Genomic DNA, 24401 nt, shown 5'->3' with positions numbered 1-24401 from the left:
TTGTACGCAAACACAATTGTGTATCTGGCATATCTGAAGTTTTGAGTTTCAGGCCTTATATATAGTACTGTGTGTATATGTCTCTTTTTTTTGGGGGGGGGGGTTGTTTATATGACTACGTGTGTGTGTGCCTGTGTTCACTCATGCAACCCCCTTGCAGCTGAGCCCAGGCTCGCAGACCCAATCCCTGCCTTGTACACCACTCCCTCAAGTTGTCTGGATCAATGAGTAACCTGTATGAATAACAGCCCACTCAAACACACACACACACACACACACACACACACACACACACAGAGTCATTATTTTCCAAGTACACTCCTCCTGGTATGTGCTTTTATGTCCTACTCAAAACACACACACACCTAATTCAACTACTTGTACCTGTGTGATAAATGCCTCACTCCGTGCTGCATTATGACTTTTAGCCTGTTTATACTGGAGAGTCAGCAAGGCTTTGATACGGAGCCTAAAGCTATTGTTAGATGGTAACTTGAAAGTCAAGCTATAAACTGTGTTGAGACATATTTGCCCTGTCATCTAGCAGAGCATGCCGAGGATGGTCTAACCCTCAATTTGGCTTCCTAGAAGCCTGTGAATAATAGACTTATAATGTATTGGGACATGTGGACATGCACGTACAGTACTCTGGTTGCTGTGATCTGGATTTAATATGGTTGGATTAGATGTTGCATCATCAGTAAAACCAAACTTTTTCTCCCTCAAGTTCACCTCTTACTAATTGGCCGTTAGCTGAACCCAAAGAATAGCTTAGCAACCGTACCTAGGCATGGCAGGTCTTTGGATTTCTCCACATGTTGAAGCGCTGTGCATAGGGCTGTAGCTAGAGCAGTATAATATATAAAGCTTTTTTTGGTTTAGCTTTTCCAAAAACCAAAAATACAGCAGGGAGTGTAAGGAGTGGATTAAACACTATGTTTATCTGCTCTAATGTTGGTGGCAAACGTCCATTAACGGCCCTGTACTACTTAGTATTGGATCTAAGTAAACTAATACATAAAGCCTTTTCTCTTGTAACATTAAAGGTGAAAGGTACGGTGTTAAAATATGTACAATAAAGCTTAAATATTACTTCTCCAAGTGTATAAGATAAGCAGCTAAACTGAGTTACGTTATCATGAAATAATATATTACATTTGAACAGACAAGATGGCGGCGTCCTTAGACACAGCATCTCTCGGTCAAACGCCTTTAAATGTTCTGATAGAGGACTTACCTCTTCATATTTACAGTTATTATCTTGTTTTTATTGCTACTGCTGGTCACTGAGAGTTACCAAACAAAATTTCGTTGTATGCCTTCAATGACAAATAGTGTCTTATCGTTCTAATAAAATTAGGACTAACTAGCTCTAAACTACAGTGCAAGAACAGTGCTGCTACTTTACTTCCAAGTCCTACGTGATCTTCAGATGGTGCAGATTTAGCGTTTTTTTAAAATCAAAAAATCACGTATTAGTCATCAAATGCATATGTAAAACCTCTTTAGGGGTTCTCGAGTAGAGAGAGTAGCTAAAAAAGCATGGCTTAGTGAACGGCCATCAGGTATTTCTTTAGAGGCTATTAATCTCAAACCTCTTTGCTAGTGTGCAGGGCTTAAATGCATTTATCAGTGACTTCACTGCTTTGTAATACACTATACTCAATAGTGTTTGCAACATAGTGTCATAGATATACTCAGGAATGTGGAGTTTCCCTGATTGCAGGAGTCCTACAGTCTATGTCTGGTCTCTGCTGTGCGTGGTCCTCCCCTCTCAGCCGTGTGGAGCCTGCTCTGAAGTGTCCACTCTGCTCCGTGTTTATTATCTGCAGCCAAGAATGCAGCCCTGTGATGCTGGCTGCTGCTGCTGCTGCTGCTGCTGCTGGGGGTGTCAACTGATACAACAGACTGCCTGTACTGTAGGCCCGAGGCCAGGAGAGAGCCTGTAAAAAGATAATAGCAGGCTCACAGTGGTTCTGATGTGTGGTGGAACATGTGCACCGACATCTAGATGTGGGTATTAGAATGATAAAGTGCAGAGTGCATTTTACCACTTGAAATATTAATTAAAATACTTTAAATTTACCTTAAATTCAAAATGATTGTACTGTCATCTAATTATATAGAAAGATTTTCCCACTAATCTTGAAGGACAAAGTCCATAAGAAGAAATACGGACACAGGACTCGTCCATACAATAGCAACTCCACTGTTTGGCAGGAGCAATGTTGTCCTGTTGTGACATGAATAAATATTCTATTGCAACTAGCAATCAGTTAAAGTGTTAGTGATTCATATCTGTTCAGGGAGCATACTGGAGTAGAGATAGCACTCCTGAATTAGCAAGATAATATGTGTGTGAGGCATGCAGCGTACAAAGTCTTGATCTCATCTATTGCAATGATGTATGCAAGACACAAGGTGTTTTTATAACCTTCTTACTACCTGATGGGAGAGAGAACATTACCTGCATTGGCTGAGCCCATACTTCAATTTCAGTTTCAGTTTGATCAGTTTTATTTAGTTCAGAGATTGGATACAAGCATAAACATGCAATTTAGATAATGATGACAGTACTTTATACTTTATATTTGAAGATGGACCTCCCACTGGAAATACACAGATGCTTAAACTCTTAAAAACAAAAAAAAATCTTCTTTCTTTGTCACGTTTCTGAACATTCACGTAGATACAGCTCTGTTGTTCACCTGTGACATACAGTAACTACATGTTTCCTCAGGGAGTTTCAACCCATAAAGCTCTATCGACTCTTTAACTGACTCTGAGGGTTTTAACAGCCTTACGAGACGGAAGGCCGATCCTTATCTGCCACACCAGTATTGTTTTATAGACTGCCGTCGTATCCTGTCTAACCCTGGCTTAAAACACTTTTATATAATAGCTAGGATTTGGTCTCGTGTTTGCATTGTGGAGAGTACAGAAAGGTGACTGTGTGTTTGGCAAAGTGGTGTTGGTTTTCAGAGAGCGTGCTGAGTGAGGAATAGAGTTGTGTTGAAAGCGCAGAGGTAGGAAAAGGTGTTGCCGGTTCATACCTTTGGCGCCAGAACAACGGCTATTCATTTGGGAGGAGTGCAGTTCAGGGTCATGGCCAATGTCTTTCCTCGACTATGTGTGACCGCATGTGCGTATGAGTCTGTTGGTGTGGGTGTGTTCAGTGCAGCCCTTACTCATTAAGAATCCAGGTAAAAGCCTTATCTGGGCTGTAAAAACAATCTTGAGAAATGGCTGTCTAGCCATTCGGTTTGTCTTGCTTTCTTTCTTTATTTCGCTCGTTCTCTTTCTCTCCATCCATCCGCTATCAGAGGCAGAGTTGTGAAACGCTGTGTTTGCAGCATACCCATAACATGTGTAATGAGGGCCATAAAAACACACAATGGAGCAGATGGGTGAGCAGGAAAACAGAGGAGGAAGGGATTAGTGATGTTAATATTTTCACATTGGGATTCTGACTTGTATTTGTGAAATATGATAAACATCCATTAGTTAGAGCATCTTTAGCCTTTTTCAAGTATTATATTTCCATGTGAAATAAGTATTTATTTATTTAGAGATTTCTATCAGAGCCTTTAAATTTGATTGGATCACTCAATTTGCAAATAAAGCGCGATACAGAGTTGCAGAGAGAAAAAGACCTGGGGATTATTGACCTTATCAGAAACATTTTAGAAGAAAAAGGACTGGGATTTGATATAAAACATTAAAGCCCCCTCCACTCAACAATATGTTCTTTGTCTTGTTCCTACAGTGTGATGTTTGAGCGTCACTGTGCAGGATGATGTCTGTGCAGAGTTTGACACTAGAAGGATGTTTTCACATTCATCTGCTGAAAGTGGGAAGTTTGTGTGCTCATTGAAAATCAGATTTTTAAGGGGCGGGGCCTACGAGCATGATTTGTGACATCACCAAGTTTGGAAGTCAGTCTTGGTCCAGTTTGCAACTTATACAAGTGTACACTGATTAAGGCGCATCATTCACAGGAGTTTATGCTAGTTTTTGTTAACCCTCTACTTAGTATTTTTTATTCTGACGTAGTGGTTCCGACTTTAGACGCTGTAGAACACACACTGGCAGTCCGCCCACAGACACACACACCGGAGAGTTTGCCTCTCTCAGCCGCTACCTCAGCTATAACACAGCTACCACACAGAAACTTTTATAAATGACCATCAAAGTGCTGTTAGTGTGACTGTAAAGACTCCAACGGGTTCTCTGTGTGTCCAGCATGGACACAGACTAACAGCTTGCTGTTTCTGCTACGCTCCTGTGGTCAGTCTGGGGCCATGCCCTTTAAAGTCACTGTCCTTTGCAGGACTCTGATGCATTTTTTATATTTGCTGAGAGGGAGGAAGTGAGCAGAACTGAAGGGTGAAGTTACATTTTAAGTTGTGTAGACGCCTCTTTAAGGATTTTAATGTGTACATTATAAAACATAGCTATCAGACACACAATATTGTTCCAACCTAACAAGTTGTATATACATACATGTCTGGAAGGGGTCTTTAAACAAACTTTTAACATATATTTAGTATACAAGAAAAGATAAATTAACAATAAACACAGGGACACAGGATCAGAACTTATAAAATGAAACATTTTTATCTCACTGTATCTATTAAAAAATCTCCTGATTATTATTACATCTTAATTTTAAAGTGTATAGTTGTTGATTGCTTGTGACTTTTAATGATTTTTCCATGGTTTTATATGACAAATTTAAATTGCAATGTTGATATATATAGTAAAGTAGTAAAATTTCAACAAAATCAGTTCAGAAAATGTTAATTGATAAAACTATAGTTTGTTAGGTTTTTAAGAAACAACTCTTCCATCACATTTGTAGTCACACTTCAACAATGTCTGCCACACAGTTGATTAATGTTTCAATCAAAACGCCACCCAGCCCTGAAGGAAAAAGAGGAAGCAAATGCGGGATAAAAGGATAAAAGGGAGCGAAAGAAAGAAGAAAAGTAAAAATCCTTCCCCTCCTCTGCCCTCCTGTTCACTTAAGACTCACCTCCTTTTGCAAACACAAAAATCTCAGCTGCTTGTGCAAAAGAGACAAAGCATGCATCATGGTGTATGATTTGTACATCACTCCACGCATGTATGTGTATCTGTTTGCAAGCCTTCATTCTCGTGTGTGTGTGTGTGTGTGTGTGTGTGTGTGTGTGTGTGTGTGTGTGCGTGCGTGTGTGCGTGTGTGCATGTGATTGCTCTTGTGTTTCAAGCATGTTAAAGTGCTGCACCCTTTGCCCTGTGTTTACCTTCTTTAGTCATCTGAGACCAATAACTAATTAGTTGACATGTTTGTCCAGCCATAGCCATGCACTTGACCGGTCATGTTACACACACACACACACACACACACACACACACACACACACACACATATGCACTGCTTCACCAAGCAGTTGACATCAATCAGTTGAGACCTGAATACACTGGCAGCCATGCATTCACTCTGGTCCACAATATGACTTGCAGCGCTGCTCAAAGTGTTTTTTTCCCCCCATAAACACTGGTTTCATTCATTCCATGTATCATGTGCGTATAATGACCTCGGTTGTACACAGTAGTGTCATAAGGCAAATATGACCTCAGAATGAAACTATGAAACTCAGTTTACAAATCTCCTTCAAGTAAAAAAAGACATGGATCATTTTATGAAACCTGTTCAAGCTGTGATATATGCTCCGTGTGTGTGTGTGTGTGTGTGTGTGTGTGTGTGTGTGTGTGTGTGTGTGTGTGTGTGTGTGTGTGGCTCCAGACAAGACTGAGCAGGTGAATGCAGCTACAGACTCTGCACATAGACACACACACACACACACACACACACACATTGTTTAACTTTGCAGGTGTCACTCCTTCGGTTTGTGTTTAAGCTCACAGCGATTGGCTAATGCATATTTGCTTTATGTCTGTCAGTTCTTCGCCCTCACTTTAAACCACACAGCTACTGTCTATGTTAAGTTATACCACTTCAATGACAAATATCATCTTATCAACACAATGTTATGGTGTTGTTATGGCTTCTGTGGCACATTACTTTGTTGCAACGGTAAACTTTGCTTGGTCTGTTTGAAGCACTTTGTGTTGTAAGGGTGTGTGTGTGTGTGTGTGTGTGTGTGTGTGTGTGTGTGTGTGTGTGTTCACCTCGCCTCTCTCAAGCTGTATTCCCAGCTAGAAATGTAAATAGGTACAGGCATGCTTTTTGGCTGCAAGGCTCAAAAGACTTGGCTTGCTCGTATTTGTTTTGTCATTTTTCCATACACTTAAAGCCCTAAAACACACGTAGATGTGTACACACTCACATAATTTAGACTGATGGTGTTATCACTTGGCTCATGGCAGATTAATGATTTGCACTTAAGGCAAGAAAAAGGGTTGACTCCTTGACTTCTGCACCTTTGACAGCCTGAATGCCCAGTTAGCGATCTAACAAGTCTGTAAAAAAAAGGAGTCAATACCTCAACAATGAAGCCAGACACAGCTCTGTCACTGAAATCTCTACAGATTTCCTCCACACAGCACGCTGAAACAAGTCTCTTTCGTTACATTTGTGCTATTTGCCACATCAGATGGTTGAAAATTGATCTTAACCTGTCTTGCAACGGCTCAGACATTCCCACTATGTTCTATGGAAGGACATGGACGTTTGCCATTCGTCTGACACAGATATGTTTTCTATTTCAGTGCTTCGACAAGCTGGTTTGTTTGAGTTGGCTGATGCTGACAGGTTATTCTGACCCGGACGCATACACACTGACCTGCTCATTTTACTGCAATATTCTTATCTGATGACATAAATTCAAAATAATGAGACTATCTCTTGTCAAAGCATCCAGTCTCTTCGGCCAATTGTATTCACTAACTGTCCTCCCGTGAACCGTGTAGAGGCTGATTCATGCGAAGAAAGTAGAAATTCAAAAGATATTCAAAAGAAAATTAAACAGTTACTTGAAAGAATAATGTGATTGTACCACCACTCTCTGGTTTTAGGTGATGTGGATTTTACTTGTAATGAGATACTGAGTGAGTTCTTGCCTCTTCTGATTCGGGTTATGCATGAAAAGACCTAGTTTGTACAAAGTGTTTAAATATGGCGCACCTTTTCAGACAGTCTCTCCTGAAAGACATTCATAGTGTCATGTGTGTTAAGAATGTAAAAGGAAAGCCTGAAGCAGAATTTTAAACCCTCATTACTGGACACGGCCGTCCCAATTCTGATGCTGTAGAAGTGTAGGCATCTAACAAGGAGTTCTGATGAAGAACCTTGGCAGCTTCGCTTAGACTCGTATTTCTCACCCTGAAGATGCAGTGCAGTAAAATCTTGGCTTGATTCGTTTGCTCTAACCTGCTGCGAAATTTTTTACTGCCTTGTGGGGCTGGTAGTGGCAGAAATAGTAGGATACAGATCTATGTTTGTCTCTGAAGCAGAAACAGAGAGAGAGACAGAGGCTCATGCCAAAAAACTGAAGGAGTTTCTACAGAACAGTGGACTCACAGGGAAGCAATTGTTGGACGTTTTATCATCACTCTGTGTCTCTCTCTCTCTCTCTCTCTCTCTCTCTCTCTCTCTCTCTCTCTCTCTCTCCCACACACACACACACACACACACACACACAGATTACAGAAGCTTTAATCACATCTTCCAGTCATACAGTGGCACATTCACTCCCTTTCGCTCAGACCAGCTGTCTTTGTGTTGTAACTAGTAACAACACAGGCGGAAAAAAACACTATGTTTGCTGGCATTATTGGCAGAAAATTAATGTCATGTTGCACAATGATTTGTGGTAGGAAGTATTTCTAAGAACTTAAAAACAGTTTGGGGCATCTGAGTCACCCGCCACCGGATGAACATGGGGTTGTTAAACTACCATATGAGAGACACAGCAGTTAAGCTAAGTACTTCACTATTTTATCTTAACCAGCATCAAGCACTGTTATTAATAAATACATTGTAGGTCAAGTAGAAGTCTACAGGTTTATTTTTATCTACTCTTTTTTCACATGAAACGTGTAGAATGAAATTATTTCTCTTCACAACCAAGCAGCACATTGATTAAATGATATAAAGACTCCATATTTATAACATGCTCACAATGACAATGCTAACATGATGATGTTAGCATTGTCATGTTAGCATGATGCACAACGGAGGTTGACAGGAATGCCAATAGTTTTGCGTGTATTTGGTCACCAAACAAAGTATTGGACAAATTAAAATCTGTACCTGCTGGAGGCGATAGATTAAAACATAATGGACCACCAAAGTCATTAGGAGTCTGTGGACCACGAATGTACAAAACTGAAAAGAAATTTCTGTCCTGAACACAGTGACGGAAAAACCAACCAGTCTACCAACTCACCGTCTGACCAACACATGACCTTGTCATCTGTAGAGCCAAACCGCCACTGTGGCTGAAAATACATACAATTAAAAATAAAACAGGAATATTTTGTGATCTTTTTACTCTTGAATATTCATATATATATATTTATAATAGTATAAATATTACTATATTAAAGCACACATATAATTTACTCATATGCTTATAACCAAAATCCATTTTATTCATGGAGCTGAATCACCCTTCTGACCAGACAACAACAGTTGTGTCCCTGTTTGGCTCATTGCCTACTCATGCAATGGCTGGTGATTCAGCAGAACTGAACACACACATTTACACCCCCACACATTCAAACACACACACACACACACACACACACACACACTCACTCACACACACACACACACACACACACACACACACACACCAGAGCCGATCGATGAGAGATTACCCAGAGCATTCCACCAGTGTCAGGAACCAGACCACCGGCCAGGAGGAAGTGGCATTCCTCTGATTCCTAAACCAGTCACTGTCATGTAGGACTTGGTTATTGGCGTTGGGGGGCTGTTAGATGAGCATGAATAAGGATGTCAACCTTTGCGGCTTTCCAAAATCCGACCAGAACTGTAACAGTATCAGGAAACTGAGGTCAGCATAGTGACATATGGGTCTGCTTCTTATCTTAAATTGTTTCCTGTAATTGTGGCTCATTTGAAAAGACAAAATAAATACTAAAAGATAACCTTGGCTTATTTACAGCATCTTTTTCCTGCAGGGTTCAGACTGTTCTCCAGTGGTCTCCAACATGTTACACATGGGCAGAGAGCATGTTCTGTAATCTCAATCTTAATAATTTTTTTAATAAAATTCTTTGTCTTTCCTTTTTCCATCTGATGTTTCCTTTGACACATTTCTTATAACCTTTATTTAAATAAGTGTCTCTGATCATTACTCATGTGTATTGCTTGGGCACTTTTTAGTTACAGTGCTATGCTACTTCATGCATTTTGTTCCACATGCATCCTAATCTCGTCCACTTTCCAGTCGAGTTAGTCGAGTTAGTCGAGTTATGAGTTAGTTCCTGTTTGTGATGGCCATTTCCATCACTGTATGAATGTGTGTGAATGTGGCGTTAGACTAGTAACTGTACAAGTACAGTCCATTTACCATTCTGTGGTCAAACAATAAAAGTGATCTTGCAAACATTGGTTGACTTTGTCTTTCCATAACCACAACTGTAGATTATTTGGCCTCAAGGAGAATGTGAAGAAACCCTTGGTGCATGTACATATTGTGTTGAATTGTTAAGATTTTACTGATGCTACTGTGCAGAGCGTTAGATAAAGTCAGAAACCAGACCTGCCACCAAGGCTGTTCCTCTGTAAGTAATCCCAGAACTTCAAATATTTATCAGAAATGAATAATCAAAGCACGCTGAGCCTCTTGTTGATGAAGTGCAATGGTACATCCCTTTATTGTGGTACAGTTTCTCTTAACTTCCCTCATTTGTTGTTCTGTCCTTGTTCCCCTTTACAGTGAGATCAGCCAGCGCTCGGGCGAGGAGAACAGAAAGAGAGGGATCTGGCATCACCAGTCCCAGTAAGTAGACCGCATACATCTGTCCAGTCCGCCACTGAGTACAAACATACATTTATGGATCCATGTCTGTGTATCTGTTATCCACCCAGATTTGCTCACTGACAAAGTCTACACTGTCTCTTCCAAGTTCCTTTTAATCACTCACTGTTCCTGTTAGGTATTATGTAAGTCACTGTCATTGACCTTCAGACGAGGGATCTGGTAACACTGAGGGCAGTGCACGAACTGTCTCCTGTCAATACAGCAGCTGGTAGCAGGTAAACAGCAAATCACAGCGATAAAGGCAGTTTCAGAGACAGACTGAGGGAGTGTCCTACTGAAGAACAGAGGACATTTGTGTCTCGGTGCTGATGTCTTAGTGACTGAAGTCCAGATGTTGAGGAAGTTTTAAGCAAAACTCCCTAAAAGCAATCAAAAGACAATTGGATTTTTGGAAAATTGGAAAATGAGAGAAGTGTTCCTATCAACTAACTATAACAGAGGACCTAACAAGATTACACAATGAAAAGAGCAGCAGTAGCTCTTCTGTTGCTCTGGTAAATCAGGACATTTCTTTGCTACTTCTTTTAATACTACACACTGTGTCATGTTTTTCTATTCTTGATTTTTTTGGTTCCTGGTTCCTGGTGCATTGGGGCATAGTGGGCAACAACAATGCACCAACGCTGCATCCACCTACACTGTTAGAAATGAAACAAGACAAAGTGAAAGCACGTGTGGAATTGAAAACAGACAGAATTAGAATCAGCCAAGCATGAAAACATTTCAGTCAGAAAACTCACATGTTAATTGCAGCAGTACAACATAGGTAGATTTTGGCATCTAGGCTCCGACAGAGATATTGGGGAGTGATGAGTAAATAGCTTAAACCCCCTAATTGGAGCCTACAGGTGGATTCTGGGGTGGGGATGAGTCTTACAGAGAAGTAGGCAGTAATACGGATTCAGGGCAGCAGCGGCATTGACAGAGCAGAGGGAGAACGGGGAAATTTTGCAGCTTAAATAGACCGCCAAATTGGAAGGGTGTTTTTGGTTTGTGATTATGGAGAGTGAGGCATGTGTCTATAGTGGTGCAGCTCGAGTTGACTGCCTGAACTAGCTCTCAGGCGTCGCTCTATATTTGCAATATTTAATAATATTTTTGCCATACATTTATTGCAATACTGTTTCCCTCCAGGGTTTTTAATGTACAATCTCAAAATATGTATAAAAACCGGCAGATAAAAACGTACACGTGTCCTTTGTGCGCTTCTGTGTTTGTGTATGTGTGTGTTTGCATGTAGGTTTTACACAGTCTTGGCACGCTGGCTGAAGCTGTGGCTGTGGCTCACCACTGAGGCATCTACTGCAGCATCAGCACACAGAGAGGAAACAGAAGCACGCAAACACACACACAGATTGTTGACTATATATGAAGACACAAACTCACCATGTGAGGGGCTATGTGTGGTGAAGTGGCCGGTTTCATCTAATTAGCAGCATACAAGCTTTGACTTGCAACATACACACTTGTATTTCGTGTTCTTTTTGGCACCTTTAACTTAAACGCACGCAAGAGGATTATAGGACACACACATTTTTGTGAAACAGGCCCCAGGATGTGTATTCATCCCATAGACAGCTGACAGGCGATGAGACAGGAAACCCATTGTGACAGCGCATGGTGATTGTAGGTGTTTCTGCATATACGTGTGTTTGTCCACTCAGATGAGTATATGGAGAGTATATTGGATTGTGTGTTTGTGTCAATGTGTACTTCTGCGGAAGGTTATTAAATACAAACCAAACGAGCACAAAAAGAACATGTTTTGGGAGCAAACAAGGACAGCAACATGAGCGTCATCAGTGTTTTGAAGACCAGTGAGGAATGTTATTGTCAGTCAAATAAATTTGACCCAAACAGCTCAATTGTCCTTTTCAGGCATTTTCAAGTGGTTACCTGGAGAAAATTGTAGGAGCACATTACATATACAGACTGTACACAAAAAAAATTAAATATGCTCCACATACAGGTAGTGTATCAGTTTTATTCTGGCTCCATTTCTGTCAGACTGTTGTGTTTTACTATCTGTGAACCAGAGTGACAGAAGAAGGCAAAAAGTGAGCAGATTCACATACATACACACACAGACACACACAAAAGCATGCCGACAGACAGAAACACACACATACAGTTGCAGATATGCATAAGCGGATGTACAAGCATACAAGTTGTTGTGAAGTGCTTAAGGCTGAGGATAAGGCCCTGCTTGTCAGCAGACCTCCCTGACGTTGATGCTGTCGCCACAGGGCATACGTGTGTTTGTGTGTGTGTGTGTGTGTGTGTGTGTGTGTGTGTGCTCATTGGCATTTGGAGGGAGATGCTCTATACAAAACATCTGCCAACTGGGCAGATTTACGACCCAGCAGGCAGGGTGTTTAGGAGGATGCTTTACTGTAACTGCAACTGATGTACACACACAAACACACAGACACACACACATAAACACACACATGTCTATCCAACACTGTCCCTATTGTTTATCTATGTGCAGTTAATTCCCATCTGGCAGTCAGCAGTTCCTGCTATTGGACACACACACACACACACACACACACACACACACACACACACACACACACACACACACACACACACAGAATTAGTGCTGACAATATGAGGTGTGCATGTTTGTAAAGTGAAATAATCTCTGGTTTTAAGATCATTTTCAATGATGAAATAGTTATTAAAATTGTTAGTTTTGGTACTAGGATTGTCAAAAGTATTGATTCTTTTTCAATATCACGTTTAAAACGATACATTACTATAATATGACAGTATCAAAAGTACTGAAGCTATAAAAAACACAGATTATCAATCAAAGGCTGCACAGATGAAACAATGGGGACGAAAATCAACTGGTCCTCAATGTGCTCAGTGACTTTTTTTCTGTACCACCGCTGTATATAGGTTGTCCATTTTTAAAATAACAAAAATGATCCTCTTTTGTGTGCCTTTGACTTTTTTTTCCTTTTACAGAGGTATTGAAAGAGGTATCGAGTATTGTTTTTTTATACCAGTATTGGATTGAAGTTTAAATCCTGCTATCCTGACAACCTTAATTGGTAAAATTAATTAAGACAAACTATCATTATATTTTCCTAAGAATTAGATTTTATTTTTTATGTTTTATCGTCTGTGTTCCGCAATTAGTAAGATTTTATGTTAAAATGTGCTCACTTTATCATCTTAGGAAAAACAATTTTAAAAAAAAATCACCTCCTGCTAGGTTCAAACACCAGCTCTTTACTTATGGCAACTTGCAGGCCATCACAGTTACATATTTTGACCATTTGGGGCCGCCAATGTGCAAATGTTCCTCATTTCATCACCAAATGAATCAAAATTAGGCCGCTGGTTTTAATTAAAGTATGAATGAAGATACAACCAGAGACACAGACACACAAACGCACACTAAATGCCAAATAAATACACAAACGCGTGGTACACAGAGGTCAACATGCATTACCCGAGGTCACTGGAGCAATGTGTGTTGCACAAGACGTCAGACTGACATGTCTGAGTGTGTTTGATCTCTCTATCAGAGCTCAGACGCTTGCCATGTGACCTCTGACCCCCAGCGCAGCGTGAGGGACCTGCCAAAGGTCAGAGGTCATCTGAGTTTCCTAAACAGAGAGACGCACACTGACTAGTCCTCTTCCTTTCACTTCCTTGAATGTTCGCCCTTGCTGTCGTTTTCTTCCTCAGCAGTAACACAAGCACAAAGTGTTGCTCTTGCGTGTCAGTATTATTTCAAAAGGTCTTCCACATGTTTACAAAGGTAGAGCTGTATCTGATTCATCATAAGGAAGTCTAGACATGGTTCAGGGAATGTCTTTCAGTCCAGCTTGACAAGATTGCTGTTGGTATCAAATGAATCATGGCCACGGCGCACACACACACACACACACACACACACACACACACACACACACACACACACACACACACACACACACACACACACACACATACACACACACACACATACACACACACACACACACACACACACACATACACAAGGAACATTTCTAAGTTAGCTGACGGAAGAGTTTGCAAGTCCAGCAGGTTATTTTAGTCCGTAAAGAGCCTGTCCGTGTCACATGGTGGAGCTAATGGTTTCTATTTTCAAGATACAATGCTGCTTCAGTCTTTTGGTCTCATCAGAGGAAAGAGAGGGTGAGAGAGAGAGAGAGACAAATGCAACATATGATCAGCACATGGGGATGTCGTAATTCTGAATTCATTAGCAAGACACACTGAAGGAATCAAACCGGGGAGAGGGAGGGAGAACAGAGAGCCCAAAAGGAAAGAGAGAGTAAGAAGAGGAGGAAGAGGAACAGAGGGAGGGAGGGAGGGAGGGAGGGAGAGAGGGACGAGAGAAAGGGAAGTCCAAAAAAAGACAGAGAGAGAGAGAGGGAGAGAGAGAGAGAGAGTGGAGTCAAAGAGCAGACACTACATGTGGCTGTGGAGGGAGTGATCTGGTTATGGAGGGGGACAAATTCTCAGGTAAGACAAACTCTCCGGAAACTGTCAGCCCAGATGAGTTCATTCACTTTTATTTGGAGAACAGTGTGTAGTTTAAGGTTCTTTTCAATCAGCTTTTTTTTTTACTGTGATCGAGTGTCTATTCTGTAAGAGCCTGCCTCTATTTTCCCCCTCTATGGTATTTTCCACTCTCTCATTCTGTCCTGTTTGCTGACTGCATGTTTTCTTTGGGGTTTGGAGCTGGAGCTGGGAGCTCTGCAGGGTTTGTGTAGCAGCTTAGCGGACCTGTTTTGGTTTATCTGTCTTTATCTGTCCTGTGCCTGTTGTGTTTGCAGGATTTTTTCCTCTTGTCTCTTGTTTTGTGCCCATCATCTCCACCCCCTCTGCCCCATTGTTTCCAGTTAAATGTTTTTGGCTTTACAGGTTTTGTCGCTCTTTTCCATTCCCGTCTCTGTCATTTTCCACGTTCACTGCATGAAAAGTAAGACATTCATTTCAGGAGAAAAAAACCCCTTTCAGAATCCTGATTCAGATTCTGTGGTGAAGTGACACAGAAGCAGCACTTATTTCTTAGACATTTCTCTCTCTCTCTCTCTTTCTCTTTTTTTCCTCCATCTGCATTCTCCCATTCTTCTTTGGTGTGAAAACAGGAAAGAGCTCTGTTTGGACAGTACTACTCTTGTCCCTTGTGGCTCTGATCCCGCTTCGGCCATCAGTCAGTCCCTCCTTTAGCTAACAGGATAGAGAAAGCCCTGCTTCAGTCCACTAGCAAAGAGTAAGGCCGACTTTGCAAATAACAATCCTTTTTCGCTGCTGGATGCTGTAAACAGTAAACATATTGAACTGATAAGAGTTTGTGTGTGTGTGTGTGTGTGTGTGTGTGTGTGTGTGTGTGTGTGTGTGTGTGTTGTACATTATGCTAAAGTCATTAGTGAGGCAATGCTGTCTGCTTCTCAGTGGTATTTTTATGAGTTTTAGTGTGAGTGTTGTTAAAAAGGCATGAAAAAAATGCAGCAGGAGTGGAATAATAGTGTGGCTACAGCAGCATGTGTATGTGGTTGTGTGTGTTTGTGACCTAGCATAGCTTGTAGCACCTACGCAGTGTGTGAAATCTGGATGTAGGTGAGACCACTGACAAGTGTGTGTGTGTGATGGAGGGATCACCCTCCCTCCTCTCTCTCTCTCTCTCTCTCTCTCACTCACACACACACACACACACACACACACACACACACACACACACACACACACACACACACACACAATGTGGCCCCTCGTCTCCAGGTGCTTCCTCCAGGGAGCTGTAATGGCTTCAGCAGGACATACTTTGTGTATGTTTCTGTTTTGTTCACTGGAGTATTTATGCATTCATACACACAGTCATATACACAGTGTGTTTGTATGTCTGTGTGATGTTGCTGCATGTGTGCACACAATAGTGTGTCCGATTGCAAAGGCTGTGTGTGTTAAGGCTACAATCCTACCCATCACTTGAGGTTAATTGGCTTCTATTGGCTCACATGTAATAATATTTTATTTAAAATAAGAAAAAAAACGTATCTGAACATTTATTATGAGCACCTCTCACCCGTCTCTCCCAAATTAATTGAACTCGCTTCCTCCCTCACTGATGCTGATTTGCCTTTGTTTCCTGCGTTTTCTTCTCACGTGAATCAGCAGTGACGACTCTCTGAACGGAAACCATCAGCCACGCAGAGGTTGTGAATAAAGGCATAAAGGGGCTGACGTGTCCCATTCCAGTCACAGTGAGGTCAGCTGGTGATGCTTGAGAAGAGTCACCATGACACAGCCGCAGTCAGCGCGGACTGAAGGCTCCTGCATCACACAGCAACCTCAGCTGGCTTAGCTGACCCACAAACCTTTTAATTAATTCAGGGAAAGATATCAGTCATGGATCTGTGCTGGTAGTTTTCTGTTTAATATGTAATATCAACGCTCTCCCCACCAGGTGGAGATGCTGAGTTGAGAAATAAAAAATACTCACTTCACCCTCTCAGTTGTAAACACTCACACAAGTGCTGTTTTTCTTTTTTTAGCTTGTTTTTTTCTTTGTCCAAGACTACTTGTTTTGAACATGACCCTGTGCAGATTTAAGGAGAGCATTTATTAAAGGAAATTGTGGGCCATGTTGCCTTCTGGTGACATACGATTGGTGTTGTTGGGTGGGTTTGCCGTGGCAACGCGCTGAGCAGAACAATATGTGAGTGCGGCGGGAGCAACGAGGATGCAATCACAATGCTGGCTTGTTGACGTGCTAAACAGTGTTATTACCCGGTGGAGAGATGGAGCCGAGGGCGGAGGTGGGACAGAGAGAGAGAGAGAGAGAGAGAGAGAGAGAGAGAGAGAGAGAGAGAGAGAGAGAGAGAGAGAGAGAGGCCTACTGAGAGTCATATCTGATGGAGGACAGCTGCTCTCTCTATTTACCAAGCCATTCCATCCCATGCGTGAGGGAACACATACACACACATGCAGGCAGCAGCATGTATGCAGAAAGATACACTCGCATAATGAGTGAGTGACCAGTGAGCGAAAGCAATCGAGGGGGTATGCCAGCATGTGTGTGTGTGTGTGTGTGTGTGTGTGCATACTGTGCGGTAGAGCCATGTTTCCAACAGGTGCTGTATTTGATTAAAGTTAGCAGAGGCTGGCTGGGTGCTGCTGTTTAACATTAGGTTAAGGGCAGCTGCTGTCACTACAGCTGTGCCTATACTTGATGAAGCTACTTCACCAAGTGGGCTCTGGGGCCACGTGAAGGGTGTTTGTGTGTGTGCGGGTAATATTATGAATCTGTCTGACCTGCTGTAGCACATGTCTTTAATGCAGATTCTCTCTATTTTCTTTTACTTGTCGCAAACATTTAACATCGTCACTGAAGTGCTTTCCCTTGCTATTCACCCTCATGTTTAGCTGCAAACACTGTACTGTACTGTACTGAAAGCCAGGCACTTTTCTGGTTATGTTTACACTACCAGTGCTGCTGATTCCATTAGTCATGCTAAAGCTGCTCTCTTTCTGTGGTTCCTTTCTTTCTCATACACAGCAGGGAGAAATCTTCCCGCTTCCTAGTTTCCATTAAAGCCATGGGGGGTTCAGTGACGCATCATCTCTCTCTCTCTATCTTCTCTCTTTCCCTCTTTGCCTGGGGAAAGAACTGGCACACCTTTCCTCTCCTCACATCTCGTCCATCTCTCTCCTCTTCCCCTTCTCCCCTCTGAAGCTCCGAGCCAGGTGAAGCTGCTTATTATGGGGGTTGCCATGTCAATAGAGTTTTGGTAACTAGCTAGCCACATCCAAAATATACACACATGTACAGATGGACACACGCAAGCAACGCAAGCAATGCTTGCACTCGCCAACACACAACATGCACAGATTTTACCTTTTCCAGATGGCTTATTTTATATAGCCTGACTCATGGGTGAGTCGCCTGCTTGGAGGCCAACAAAGCTTTGGTTGTTTCAGGATGAACTCAGCAGGAAGCTGGGGTTTCCTATTTTGCTCATACTGGTAATTATTGAGAAAACAAGACTGTCTAAACTTGACATGACCTGATGAAACACTGATCATTATTCTCAGCCATAACTTTCAGCTGCTGTTAATTCCATCACAATAAAATACACAACATCAATTCTGTCTTTTAAATCCCCTACTGAAAATGTATTTTTATGAACTTGTCATCTATATAAATGCTTTAATTTTATTAGTATTGAAACAGTTAGTAAGTCTTATTTCTGCCAAGATATTTCCCCCTTTTCCATTTGCCACTTAATTGGTAATGAAATTGATTAATTACATTTGCAGAGACAGATAGATATAGACCGGTGAAAACAGTTGGTTAGAAAGATTTTTTCAACTGCATCCATACAAATAAGGTTGTTATTATAAGAAGATTAATTTGACATAGCTGTAGTTGTGGATAAATCAGGTCAGGTGTATCCTTGCATCCCACTGCCCATTATGGGTTTGGTTACTATTGAAACATTTCTTGGAGCTGCAGCTCAGATTCCAGAGATCGCAGGATGTCTGTCCACTGGCACTGGCTAGACCGCAGCGGAGGGGGAGAGTGGCGCCGAGGCATGTGAACCCGTTGGTGTCTTTGTGTGCATGTGTACGTTCGTGTTATTCACAACCTGCTGTTGCCCTGGCATTGCCCTAGCAACTGCCACACCGGGCTGGCATCCGTTTATAGACGTTATTCCTCCTCTCCTCCCACTGTGCTCCTCTCATTTCTCAGGTCTCACGAGGGCAGGACCCACTGTATAGTGGTGGTCTGGGTTTCTTTAAGCGCCTGTTTCTGTCTCTCTTCATCTCTATGCTTCAGTGCAATATAACACCAGCAGCTGCCATTCAAATACATTACAATACACTAATGTGCAGGCAGCTAAACAATTGATTATCTGGCTTTAACAGACATTAGTTATCATCACAACAGTTACACAACACCACCGTCAAAACTCATTTTAGAATCAGAAAGGCCTACAGGTAGCAGCTCTATACTGCTTATGCCTACTGCATTAATTCTATATCTCAGAGTTCGTTATCAGTGATGACAAGAAAGAATTTAGATTTTTTAGAAGCAACTCATCCTCCCTTCAGACACAAGGAAGATAACTATGACGTAGCAATACAGTTTACCAGAAAAATGAGTCAGTGCAGCGGAATTCACACCATAATTAGTTAAATTATATCAGCACTGATATATGGCATCAATATGACCTTGTATAACGTTTCAGAACGAGCATTAAGGCTGTTACGGTATGTAACAAGGCATATGCTCCGCTAAAGGCAGATTAAAACAGTTTTTGTAGCAGTGCATTGCGTATTGCATCACTATGACTGCTATGATATGAATGTAGTTCTTTATAGATCAGGACGAAAAGCATTCAAGTCCTCCCCCAGTGTGACAGTTGTTATAGCAGATTGGATTAGCGCTGTCTGGGCCTGCTGGGGCTTGCAAGGATATGCAGTGGAAGGAAGTGGGCTTTGCTTTGCTTTGCTTTGCTTTGTGTGTGTGTGTGTGTGTGTGTGTGTATGTGTGCGCGCGTCTGTGTGTGTGTGTTTCAGTGAAAGGGTTGGGTGCTGGGCCGAGAGTGCATGTTTGCTTGTGCATGTTCGTATTTGTGCATGTGCACATATTTGTTGTATGTGTGTGTGTGTGTGTGTGTGTGTGTGTGTGTGTGTGTGTGTGTGTGTGTATGCAACTCCGTGTATGTCTGAATATGAGTGTGTGCCAGGGAGTGGAGGAATCTGACACACATATGTTGGGCAGAAGAAACTGTGTGGGTTGAAGGGTTGAAGGGTGTGTCTGGAGCAGGATTCTCCTCATGTCTCCATCTTCATCTGCTTTCAGATCACATTACTGTATGCTAGTGACACCACTACCACTAACACTGTTGCCTGTAGCGACACATTATATTTATAGGAGCAATGCTGACCCCTGCTGGAGAAATCAAATATTGTGGGGTTTCATACTTCAAGGAAACACACTTGAAGTATGTTCTTATGTTATTATTTCTGGATGGGCCATGTAGGAAGACCATCTTTTGAACAAGGATTAAAAACTCTACTGTCTTCACTGACATGGTACTTGATGTAGATGATGTGTCCTCACAATCAGGCATCCCAGCTAGCTACGCTTTTCACTTGACTTGACTTTTAAGAATTCCAGGCACAGGTCCAGTTTTCATGTTAGCCAGAAAGTCACTGACGATCAGAGAGTTTTCTCACACATTTTGTGGGCTATATACTTGCTTCATGGTGCATGGTTCAATGGCAGGGGGAATGTGGTGTAAGATTAATCTCAGATTGCAGGTTTTGGTACAGTAAAGCCTCATATTTATTTTTTAAATCTGTGTGTTAGTGTGTGTTTGTGCACTTGCGTACATCTGTGTTTAGGATCGGTAAACATGCCTAAATCAACAGAAAACGCACCCTTTGATTCCAGTGTAAGCAACAAATTGGCGGTAAGTTTGCCAGACATGCAGGATTTCAGGCCCAAACACTTTATTTAGTACTTTATACTATACTATTGAGGGTTTTTTTTTTCTGTTGTCTTACAACCTGAATCATTTATCACAGTTTAAATCCACATTTAATCCGTATCTCTACTTTCTACCATCTCTGCAAAGGCATTTTTCATTTCATGTATCTCCAATTTTTGCCTCAAGTGTCTTATAGGGCTGCCCTTATTTTGAAAAACAGTAGATCTTTACAGTCTCCTAACACGCACACACTACTAATTCTACGCTTATTGTTGGTGCGTACTGTCTCATCACAACTAAATGGTTAATTTTGGTGAAGATGCCAGCAGCAGTGAGTGGTTCATCGCCGTTGGCCCGTGACCAATGCCCCTGTCCACCCTTCCCCCTCCGCCCCCACACACAGAGGCTCATTCACATGGTCATTAAGTCATTAGGCTACTTATTTATTGATGTCTGCCTCCAGAGCGACTGAGCATGTCAGATGATCTACTGACCGCCTGCTTTAGCCCGTCCTGACCATATTAGTCCATGATTCTGTCTCCACTCTGGATTTATTTACTTATCTACTGTAACTTTTCACTCCTTAAGTTTGTTTGAATGGAGATGTGCCTTTTCCCAACGTGACTGCGTTGATTTGTGTGCTTATAGGATGCTGATGCTGGCATTTTCAACACAGTAAGTAACTCTGTGTGTTTCATCAGTAGCCCATAGTGTGTTAGTCATGTGATCGAGCCCACAGGAAGTGTGTCTGAATGTAGCATGCGTATAATTTGACCAGCCCAGTCAAAAATGAGTGCTTTCACAGAAAGGAACCAGTCTGAGAGGACGGCTGCAGAAGGGGAGGGAGGAATGGAGGGAAGGAGAAATGGGGGGGAGGGAAGACAGTGAGCTCGAAAGAGAGAGAGAGCGAGAGAGGGAGAGAGAGACAGGGAGAGAGGGAGGGTGGGGGGTTGTCATCGCTGGCTCATTCCAAGCTCTGGAAGTTGAGAAGGAGGAGAAGAGAAAAATAAGTTGCTGCTTTAAGGGAAGAGAGGAGAGATAGAGAGAGGGTTTGGATCAGTGAGCTGCTCAAATCTTGTGTTGGTTTTTTTTTTTACCCCCTCCCCTTCTCTCTCTTCCCACGGGCTCCTAATTTGGGATTTGTTTAAAAGCGGGACTGCGCCCCAGGAAGACTTTTCCTTGCTGGGGAAAGGGAACCCTACTCCCTCTCTCTCGCACTATACACACCCGCACATACACACTTGCTCCCCAAAATGTCTGATTCCACTGTCAACGCTCACTTGGAAGGGATCATATCAGACTTTGAAGGTTAGTTTTTTTTCTTCTCTTGAGCTCTGCTGCTCCACTGCTTTTTTCTTCTTCTTGTCACTCTGTGGAGTGAGGCGCTCTTTAACCCTGCCATGAGGACACAACAGATAGTTTCCACATGTTTGATTGGAACCAAGCGGATCTGGGGGAAAAAATGGAGTGTGAAGGGCTCGTTGACATCTGCGGTGAGCTGTGGTGTTTTGAAAGGGAAATCGTGCTAAAAGTGTTGCTTTTTACTGCTCTATAACTTTTTTTTTGTTGCATGAGTGTGTGTTTGTTATGGCTGTCATATATGTATGTCATGTAGTGTGAGATGGGTCAAAGAGAGTGCATTCTTTAGAGCGTGATAGAGACGCCATATGAGTGTGTGCATATACTGTATGTTGAGGACTCAGGAGACAGCAACTGACCACACGGCTGTGAGGGGAACACCTGGCACACCTCCCCCCTCCCCCCTCTGTTCCCTCTTCTCCTCCTCCTTTTCATCTCTCTGCCCCTGGCACACAGATTCCCCCTGTCATCCCTCTCCTCCCACTCCTTTTCCTCCTCCACATCCTCCTCCCACGGCTGTGCTTCCCCCTTTTCCTCTCTCAGCAGCTCGTCCATCCTCAGCCCCTCTCCCCTTCGGCCTGGCTGCTGGTGGAAGGCGAGGAGGGTGGGTGGGGGTTGACAGGCCGACACCTCTCCCCCAAACTGTCTGTCTATCTGACTATCTGTCTCCTGTCTCTCATGAACACATAGCCATTAGGAACGCATCTGCACTTGTCCGGAGCTGCTCCTCTGTCAACACCAGTTTGCTTGTGGTATGTATGTACGTATCTCTCTGCCTCCCGCTCCCTCTCTCCCGGTCTTTAGGCCTTTAAAGCGCTGGCTTACACAGTGCAACAGAGCAGAAAGACAAGTGGCATTCAGAAAAGAGAGGCACCAGGGCTGAAAAAAAAAGTGTGCTTTAACCATGTGGCTCGAAGTCATGCATTCAGACATCGCCAACATAATGGTTTACTGTTGTGATTGTCAGTGATGTGTGTTGCCCTTGGTTGGGCTTTGTGTGTGGTAATACCTTGGTGTCACCACCATGCACCATGATGTATGGCCCTGCGTGGCTCAGTGAGTACGGCATGGCACAGACGAGGCAGGGATGAGCCAGCAAGTCGATAAGAATCAGGTTTAGGAAGTAAATCATTACAAGTACTTGTCTAACAGTGAGAGAGTAGCTTTGTCATGTGGTTTGAAAAAAAAAAAAACTCATTCTAAAACTCTAAAACTTCCACTAAATTAGATGTCTTATATTCAGTTAAGTTACTTCTATGCAATAAAGAGGATGTTCTATTTAAATTTGCTTTGAAACTCTTTTCTCCTAAAATCTGTAAAAACATTGTTATAAAGAAAACACGGATGCCACCTTTTTCACTGTGTCCTTTATGTCTTAATCAAGTACATGTCCCTAAGAGACATCCTCCAGAAGTTGTTGTTACTTTTCAGTTAACTAGCTTTCATGACAGCTAATCTTAGAGAAGAAATAACACGAGTCTTTCTTTTTACAGATGAAAAGTTGAATTTAGAAGCAATAAAACACACCCTTTATTGGTGCAGAACACTCACGGGTTTGTGCTGCTACAGCCTTACTTGGTCTGGTATGACTAGTAGCTTATGGTGGCTAAAGTTAGCAAACTTTTGATATTGTTGTATTGTGACTATTATAGTCTTCTCTTCTTGTGCTACTGTCCCACTACTGATCAGCAAAAATACATGGTCTCTCTCTATTTCTAGTTAAAGTTATTGTAACAATTTGTGCACTATGTGAAATATAAGTGTGTGGTGTTTTTGCCAGACAGTTAATTTGTGAATGGAAGTAGCAAGAGTAAGTCTTTTCAGTGCGTTAGCAGTGTGTGTTTTTGCCATATCACTGTGTCATGGACCTCAGCTGATGACGCCAGTGAGCCGAGAGACACAGAAGACAGGATTTTTCTTGCCCTTGAGGTTGATGACCTAAGCTGTGACTTCATGCTCACAAACCGACACAGATCATTGACCGGGCCACTGGGAAACACCCACACACTTTCAAAGTGTCGTTTTTTACAGCTCCTTCAAAGAAGCCCCTTGTGTTTCCTTCTCACAATTTAAATATCTGTATTTGTGAGACATTAAGTAGTTCTGTATCCAGTGAACCACTAAAGAACCAGATATCTGGTTTATGTTGATTCCTAGTTCAAGCAGTGGTTCTCTTTCCCTCTCTTTCTCTCTGCATGTCTGCATGTTAAGGGCATTCACTGGTCCAGTGAGAGGAAATTCCACAGGAGTAGATTTCTGTGGTGGGTGAAAATGTGGAGGTAGGCAGTGGAGGAGTGGAGCTTTCTTTACATCTTAACTACCCATCACAAATAACACAAGCCTTGACACTCAATGATGGGATAAAGTTAAACGTTTAATGGAATGTGAGGTGTTGATGGTAGGATGAATGATAAAATAGAAAGTATTGAGGATTATAGATAGAGAACACCTTTATGGTCCCATTTAGAGCTGCTTGGTATTGTTCACTCAGGTTCATTCATTCTAGGTGTTTTTTAAATTATTATAATTATTAAAA

At 42.1% G+C, this 24401-nt stretch overlaps 1 protein-coding gene across 4 annotated transcripts in view; it reads left to right on the top strand.

Annotated features, from left to right (window-relative positions):
* LOC127355982 (septin-9) overlaps positions 1-24401 on the top strand; it is a 71030-nt gene that overhangs the window by 1762 nt on the left and 44867 nt on the right. The window contains exon 2 of one of the 4 annotated variants that reach the window (XM_051387345.1): positions 9912-9974. In XM_051387345.1, coding sequence (XP_051243305.1) covers positions 9912-9974 — 63 coding nt within the window. Of the gene's footprint in view, positions 1-9911; positions 9975-14385; positions 14526-21482; positions 21815-22595; positions 22618-24401 lie in introns of those variants that run through there. The other 3 variants (XM_051387349.1, XM_051387346.1, XM_051387350.1) reach the window with 3 other exon arrangements.

This window comes from Dicentrarchus labrax, unplaced genomic scaffold (assembly GCF_905237075.1).
Source record: "Dicentrarchus labrax unplaced genomic scaffold, dlabrax2021, whole genome shotgun sequence".
In the NCBI taxonomy this organism is placed as follows: Eukaryota; Metazoa; Chordata; class Actinopteri; family Moronidae; genus Dicentrarchus; species Dicentrarchus labrax.
This window is presented reverse-complemented; position numbering and strand designations above follow the sequence as displayed.